Raw genomic sequence first — 8,635 nt, forward strand, 5'->3', positions numbered from 1 at the left:
CTCCACAGGCCATTTAGTAGCACCTCCAAACACATCAACGTTGTTATCAACCCAGGGTATGATGTTGCCAGGCATGTTGGTAGAGCAGTTTGCAATATTCATGATGTCTTCAGCTTTTAAGACTCTGTCCCATATATTGAACTGGCTCATCTCCCCAACGAAGGCTTGAGTTGCATCAAATCTTCCTCCTACTGTGTCCTGTAGGCACACAAGAGTTAGCATTAGATGAAAAGGTTATTTCAGCGTTTTCTTTTTTCCAACTTGAAGACCCTCCCCCCAAGCCACACTGCTAGAAGAAGCTGCAGAGCTAGGTCACAGAGACAAACAACTTCAAGGTTCTAAAAGGGCTAATTTGAACAAGACATTCTGCGGAACATTTAAAAGCTCCAATCTGCAATTTGTCCAAAGAATTCCAAGCAAACAGTAGTGACTGCATGCCATCACACAAAGCACATATAACTAGCCCTGCCCCCAAGCAGTAAAGCAGGAAGGCAGCTTTAAATATTGAGGCTAATTTAGGAGCCATTTTGCAAGCTTGGCACAGGACAACTTCAGCAAGAACTGCAGAGACGCAAGATTACTCAAAAAGCTTTATGGCTAAGAATTAAACTGTAACCTCAGCCCTTGACCAGTTGGCTGCAGGGTCTCTAAGACGCAATCTTTAGTTCTAAGTACATAGGCTTCTTCTGGTTGTACCAAATGACTAACTCAGACTGCTAATGCATATGCCTAAAAGTGTTTGCTCCATCCACCACTCAAGGACAGAAATCACACATTTTGTGTGATCACAGTCACATGAAACTGATAGCATAGGATAGAACCAAGCATAGTACAGACAAACAGCATGAGTTACAGAAAGCCTGCCAGCCACTTGACAGTAAGCTGGAGCATCTGCTATCACTAGAAAAGAGATATTGAGTTACTGGAGAGGGTCCAGAGAAGGGCAATGAACCTGGTGAAGGGTCTGGAGCACAAGCCTTATGAGGAGTGGCTGAGGGAACTAGGGGTGTTTAGTCTGGAGAAGAAAAGGCTCAGGGGCCCTTATCACTCTACAGCTACCTGAAAGGAGGTTGTAGTGAGGTGGGGGTCAGTCTCTTCTCCCAAGGAAGAAGTGATAGGACAAGGTAACAGCCTCAAGTTGTGCCTGGGGAGGTTTAGATTGGATATTAGGAAATATTTCTTCTCCAAAAGGGTTGTCAAGCATTGGAACAGGCTGCCCAAGGAAGTGGTGGAATCACCATCCCTGGAAGAGTTCAAAAACTGTTTAGATGAGACCCCCAGTGACATGGTTTAGCGGTGGACATGGCAGTGCTGGGTAACGGCTGGACTTGATGATCTTAAAGGTCTTTTCCAACAGGACCAAGGGTTTAACAAAATTTTCTTCACTGCTGCTGTTTGGGGAGGTTTTAATTTATTTTTTTAAACCCTGGGACACACTGTCATTCACTCACCTGTTCCTGACCCAGGATCAAAACACCTCCAGGTTTAATTGGGTGCCAAGGAGCAAGATTCTCCCCAGTCCCAAGCTTCTCACCATCTTGAAAAGCCTCCCACATTCCATCTCTGGTTGTCCATGTTATACAGACATGGTGCCATTTCCCATCACTAATGAAGAGAGGGAGCTGGGCAACCTACAAAAACCCAAAGAACAACGCATTTTGCAAATCAAGTCTACCAGGTCAAGCACAACAGTTAGAAAAAGACAGTATTTACTCTGTCCTGAGAAGCAAAAACTTCAGAGGCAGAAGTTAGTCCACATCTTTCTACTTTGTTCCAACTCTCCTATATTCAGAAACACAGCCACACTTTTTATTCTAGATGTGAGCTTTTGTTTCATCTAGAATCAAGTGACACAAATACCAGAGTCTAAGCTACTATCAATCCACTGATCCTGTATATTAATATGTGGCATTTGTTGTTTAATCTCAGTGGTTAGTTCTAACTTTCCATCCAGTGCTCACGTTAAGTTTCTCTTAAAATCTGGGGTTTGCCAGCACTGTTTGCAGTAACAACTCTGACAAATGAATCTGCCTGCTTACAGTGAAACTTACGGGAACTGTTACATAGAGCCCCAAATAAGGAGGAACTACGCTCCTTCAGGAATTTCATCTGAAGACTTACTCAAGGCAATATACAGACACAAATGCAGTGGGCTATGGAGCAGCAGTGACATGGAAGAAAAAAAAGCCTCACAGAACATTAACAGTACTGACAAAATATTGAAGAGAATAAGTTATTGCTAAAGATAAGTAAAATGGAGTTTCCTTCTTTTCCACAACCCATTAGAAATAATTGGCTTTTCACTTTTATTGATTTTGGAGGATGATAAGACTGTTAGAAGTGCTTAATTAGCCACATGACTGAACCACCCTGAGCTGTAGATCCATAAACACCTGATCCCTCAGAGAGCTGAGAGTTACTAGGAAACCCAACTGAAGGTGGGGAGAAAGTGATTAGTTTTAATGCTAAGTTTCAATGGATCTTGTTTTCCTCAAGCCTCACTCGGAAGCTTGTCAGAAACCATCAGCAGTATGAAACAGTGTGAGACAATTGTACTTTTTGTAATTAAAGTCTGAAAAAATGGTATTTAAACAGATGTTCAGTCACTAAGCATAAAACCCCAGCCACAATTACACGCCTTTCACTTTACATCTTCTGCAAAATTCCTCTTAACATATCTGAACTTCTAGGATTAGAAAGATGGAAATACTGCATCTGGCTTAGATATCACAGGTTTTGCAGTAATGTGGCATCAAATACTGCTTTGGTTTCATACAACAAGAAATGAGATGGGCTTGTAAATTCAGAGGACACATGTAAGTCTGTGCACATCCAGGTTCTCACCACTTTGACTCAACACACAAATATATGTACCATTTGACTTTCTTTCAAGTACTTTTACGAACCTGCAGAAAACAGATAGATGACACCACATAAGCAGACATCATCATCTCAAACGCCCAGAAGTGGCTTCTCACATAGAATGAAAGAGTTACTAGGGAGGTATCAAGGGTTTGGGCCTTATTCTGATTATCTAGACAATAAAGAAGAGTTAATCAATACTCACCTTATCATTGATCAACAGTTCAATTGGATTATTGCCCCATTCAATAAGGACAATTTCATTAGCCTGCCCAGGAACAGCATATGAGAATGGAGTGCCAATTCCAGGCGAAGCACTTGATCTCAACCACAAGCATACAGTAAACGCATAAAGCTCTGGCAGAGTCTTCTTGATCTTCCCATATAAGTAGTTTGTGCGAAGAGGAAGGGAGACTTTGAATTCATCAGGTGACTTAAATGCACTGTTACCTAGAATTACATCAAGGAAGAAAAATCTTTAACATTAAGCAAAACAATATATTTGTAATTCAGGTTAAGAAATTATGTAATTGATAATGAGAATCTTTGGAATTTTAATCACTTTAGAGAGGTACACAAGAAAATTATACTGAAGTAGTATTACTGAATGCTGATTTTGCAGCACTGAAAAATAAAACTAGATGTTACACATATCATGCTAATTACTTAGTTTATTCTTCCTGATCATTTAGAGCAAAATAATAGATGGCAGACAACTAACAAGAGGCTGTTAAATATTTTCTTTCTTCATTACTTAGTTCATGGCTGGATGCCTGCCTATTTCAAACAATTCAAACTGGTTTAAGAGATATTTACTGTTACTGAACATGGATTCTCTGGTATGCTCACTATTAAAGCATCACAGTGCTTCAAAACTAGTATTTCTTTTCCTACTGCTGCTACACAGGGAGTTACCAGCAGCATCTCCGTTTTACAGATAGCAGGCTAAGAAACAGGTCGATGCTCCCATTTTGGGTGGCAAATCTGAAGTAAGAAAAAGCTGCCATAGTCCATAAAGCAGAGTTAAATTCAGTAGAACTGATTTCTGCCCTACAGACAAATCAGGAGATCTGAACAAAAACATAAAGCTGAAGTTCAAAATGACCTGAAGAAAAATGCAATACGAAGTTATGAAACATCAGACATTAGTTTTAATATAAAAGCAGAAATTATTAGTTTTTTCTAAATATGTGATAAAAAAGTGAGATGTTCATGAAACTGAGAACCCTTAAGACTAAAACTTTCTAAATCCGCAATACTCTGTATTATATAGTTTGTGTGCACTTCTTACGTAGTTGCTTCAAGTAATTTTCTAGAATTAAACATTAAGAAGAGAGAAATCCCACATTGTGGGGGTTTATTTTGTGGCACAGTTCTGTAGTAGAGTGTCACCCTCAACCTTTTAGCAACCTGTTCTGAGTCCCACTCACTTCATTTATTCACATTCCTGAAACAAACTCAATCTCCTCACGGAACTTCATGCTCCAATCCAAATGAAGAGCTGTTGTTGCAAAAGGTTGCCACAATCCTCATATGCAATTTTTAAACTGTTGGCATTCTCTCAGTTCCCATTCTCAGAAGCAACTGAAGTGTTTTGACTGCATTTTTCACAGAATGAGGGGGTGGAAGAAGAAAAAGCTTATCTGATGCTACATCTGTCTTGAGGAACTTACAGACCAGAAACTGAAATATTCAAAACTCTAGGCAAAAGAACCCCAGGGTCTTAAGACTAATGTTAAGCAACCTCCACTAGGCTGGTACAACCAATCTCACATACATAAAAGAAACATATCCCATTAAGAGCATTAGTCACTCTGAAAGAACTTAAGGAAGCAATAATGTGTTAAAAAAGAACAAATGATATTCATCTTTTTTATACTTTTCAGTTTGTTCTCATGACTTGAAAACATTCACAACTCCAAATGATAACAAGATCCTCCAGAGCAATGTGCACATGCACAGGATAAAACAACCTTTTTCCTACAGAATGTGCATTATTTTTGGACAAGATGAGCAAGAAATAGTTATTCCCTTTTAGTGATGGAGACAATAGGTTTAGACACAAGGAGTGACCTGTTCATGTCTCCAGCAAAGCTAAGAATCACATTTAAGTCCAGGCACTATTAGTTGCAGGATTATTTCTCCACCCAGTCCTGCTTTTTAATACATCATCTACTGCTGCCAAGGAGACAACTGGTGAAGGAATTACCAGATACTTTGGGAATGACAATAGCTGTCAAACTTCAAACTCTTCTGAGCCACTGGTAACTAAGGACAGCTGTCTCAACTACAGATAAAAAAAAAAAAACAAAACCCAAAGTTCATAGTATCATCTTACAAAGTTAGCTTTTTATCCATTTATTTAGTCTTAGGACAATGAAGAGCTTATGACACTCTAGTTAGTTGTCAGGAAGAAACAATAAGGCATGTAAAATAAAAGGACAATAGAAATACTTTTCTCAAAAGAGGTCAGATCACTTCAAATATTGTCTGTGTTTAACCTACAAAATCATTAAGTTCTTGTATCATTATTACCCTCACTTTGATTTGACAGAGGAACCAAAGGCACAGAACAGCTAAATCACACTGAAAGTGAGTAAATTACACAACTAAAAGCCTGTGTCTTGGTTCCTGGCCCAAGTTCTTTCCTTTCCTCAAGACTTAAGACAGCCCGCTCTCCCCACACAAAAAATAAAGGTGGGAACAGGCTATTTTTTAACACAGATTACACATTCTTGTTCTCCCACCACTCCCTGTCTCCTTCTGATGACTTGCTGATATGAGTCACATCTTTCAGAGACAAGGACTAGCAATACTTGCCACATAAGACATCAACATGACATGAATTCTCCAGATCTTTATTTGTGGTTTAGGTTTTATCTTGGCTCTCAGGAAATACTAAATGTCAGAGCCAGTGGAAGAGCTCTTCTTCCTTTCCTTTTCCCCTCCTTCACACTTTGTAAATGAAAAAAATAGATGCAATATTACACAAATGGATCCATTAGGCTGCATTTTAAAATTCATGAGGTATGTATGTTTGCACCATTGTGAAAGCATGCCCATTAAGCTGCTTTTAAGCAGAGAGACTATTCACCTTGGAAAAATCATTTAAAGATTGGGCAGTGATATTTACTGGTACTCCAGTCCTACAGAGTCCACTCTGTAGGAATATACAGTCAATACAGAGATAGTTCTGTTCTTTAGCTCACTTCCATGGGCATTTGTAATTCAAATAAACAGACTCTACTCAAGCATAGATATGTCTGTAATAATTAATCTAAGTATCTGAATAAATGACTAGGATTAAGAGAGCATCCCCCAGTGGTAGCATGTGTAATCTACTGTAAACTCTGAAGGCTATACACTTGGGATATGACACAATTCAAGTATCTGCAGTTACCCAAAAGTCATAACCAGCAGTGAAAGGGAAGACCAACAGCAATACTTCCAAAGCAGCAGGAAATGGTTCTGGTATAAAATGCCATTTGTTACATCAAAGGCAGCTGTGCCAATTAAATTTTGCCAGTATGATTTTCAGTCCACATAAAGGCAGCTCTACTTAGATATGGACTTGACATTATTTAGGTCTTTACCTGACACCAATGTCATACTTTCTTCCCATTTCCACTTGCCTCCTTACAGAGCTTTCCATCCCACAAACAATAAAGAGTTTCATCCTAACCACCCACATACATCAAATTAAGAGACAGAAAGCCAAAGCCATGCAGAAGTCTGTCAAGCAGGAAGCTTGTGACAAAAGGAAAAAGGGAATCCAAGTATTTGCACTGTCACCTACTTTTTAGTCCAGCACCTTAACTGTCTTGCCCTCAAAGCCAACATTTAGACTAGTGTGCTAGAAGGAGTAAACAAAATTAATCATCACAGGGAAGCTTTTAGATTCTGTACAGATTACCTTTTTCTAATTCAGACACTCTGTCCAGCAGGGCATTCAAGGCTGTCTCAGTCTTCTGCCGATGGGCTGATGTCTCATTATGAAGCAAAGACTTTTCATCCTCAAGCTCAGCCACTTTGCTCAGGAGTTGGCGTTCCAGGTCTCCCAGCCTCCGCTGAAGCATTTCTCGAAGGTCATTAGGCAGTGCTGCATATGACACGTTGGCTCGGAGCTGGTGCTTTAGTGGAAATGAGAAGAAAAAAAAAAAAAAGATTGCCATTTCTAAACCAGAAACTGTGAAATAAAGACATGCTCCTGATTCAAAGGGAATAAAGCAAGATCATCGAGTTCTCCAGCAAGTATAAAAGAAGCATTGCTTTCTAGCACTTGTAACATTCAGTGCTTTTATCAGCAGTGTAGCTAAACAGGTCCTGAAACAAAAGGGCACTTTTGTTAGAGGTTTCCAGGGTTTCATATGAAGGAGTCTTCATACATTCATGCAGTAAAAATCAATACAGGGAGCCAGGTCTGATGCACTCCCATTAGTACGGGTACATGTGGCACATTAGCCAACTTTTGGTTTACTTATTGCAAGTGACATTGGCAGCATAAGTTAACAGAAAAGAAGTACTATTTATTTTTAAATAAAAATTTAAACTACTTCAAAAGCAAATCTACCAAATGAAAGTTTCCTCAGTTTTGATTTGCAGAGTAAGGAAATCAGATGCTCTTTAGATCAACTCTTAAGTTTTAGCCACTCAAAAAAACCCACCAACCCTCAAAACCCCAAAGAAACAAAACCCACTCCACACTCTCTCAGATAACACTGGCATCTTTAAGGATACTAAGAAACCAATGGTTCCACCTACCATATTATTCTAGTGGAATAATACCATATTATTCTCTACAGCCCTAAACCAAAAACACCTCACAAAGACAGCAACAGTAATAAAAGGGTGTTACACTATCAGATCGTTCAAAACTGTTCTTGAAAGGCAGTCCAGAGCATTCAGACCTCACAGAACAACCTTTAGGAAGTTACTTGCCATCCTCACATCACTACGAACTGTTTGGAGGGCAGCATGAGGACACAAGTGTGTCCTCATGAGACTCAGACTGTGGAAAGCAAAACAACATCCAGCAAGATTCCTGTGGCAATACTCTCTATAAAATATTTCCATGAGTTCCACTCAACTACAGGCACTGTCCAAAGGCTTGTGGAAATCACTTACTGGTAGGCTTGGACCAAACACCCTTTCTATTCACAGATAGAGAATCAGGTTGCTTTTATTCTATGTTAGCTCTAAATACATCATCTGATCTTCACAATCTGTCCAACACAATCTCCTCATCACCACTGGTCTGCTCAGCACCATATGCCAAGGTCTTACTGCCCAAGACGTCAGCTCTATAGCTCAAACCCCATGAAGTCACATTCCCAGAAAGAGAGATTTAGACATATTAATACAGAAACTAAGCTGGTGATGAGGAAAACCATAATCCCACCCCCCATGCATTGGAAGAACACAGCTACAGAGGGTCCCTTTGGGTTTTCTAATCACTGAAGCAAGCAGATATATAGTCAAGAAAACAAGACAGGCCAACCATGCAACTCATTCCCATGACTTGGCCAGTTGGGATTTATCTCCAGCACGATTAAGCACGCTAGCTGTGTCCACCAGCTGCCCAAAGCCATACCTAACTCGTTCCAAATCCCTATGCGGTGGGCAGGGGTGGCCCGCCCCGGCCCTACCTCCCGGCTCTCCAACCGGTCCTTCAGGGTCTGCATGGTGCGGCTCAGCTGGTCGATGACCTGCGCCGGGTCCCGCGGCAGGTCGCCCATCGTGTCCTTGCCCTTGCCCAGCTCGTTCCTCCACGTCC

At 40.3% G+C, this 8,635-nt stretch overlaps 1 protein-coding gene across 1 annotated transcript; it reads right to left on the reverse strand.

Moving 5' to 3' along the window:
- Positions 1-6: 6 nt before the first annotated feature.
- NPTX2 (neuronal pentraxin II) lies at positions 7-8,627 on the reverse strand (the record flags this gene model as incomplete). Its single annotated transcript, XM_010010336.1, has 5 exons — positions 7-198; positions 1,452-1,631; positions 3,068-3,312; positions 6,776-6,992; positions 8,508-8,627. Coding segments are annotated over 5 exons (954 nt in total), but the record flags the coding sequence as incomplete, so codon positions are not given.
- Positions 8,628-8,635: the final 8 nt, after the last annotated feature.

The sequence above is a fragment of the Nestor notabilis genome, unplaced genomic scaffold (assembly GCF_000696875.1).
Source record: "Nestor notabilis isolate BGI_N333 unplaced genomic scaffold, ASM69687v1 scaffold10782, whole genome shotgun sequence".
NCBI classification, from domain to species: domain Eukaryota; kingdom Metazoa; phylum Chordata; class Aves; order Psittaciformes; family Psittacidae; genus Nestor; species Nestor notabilis.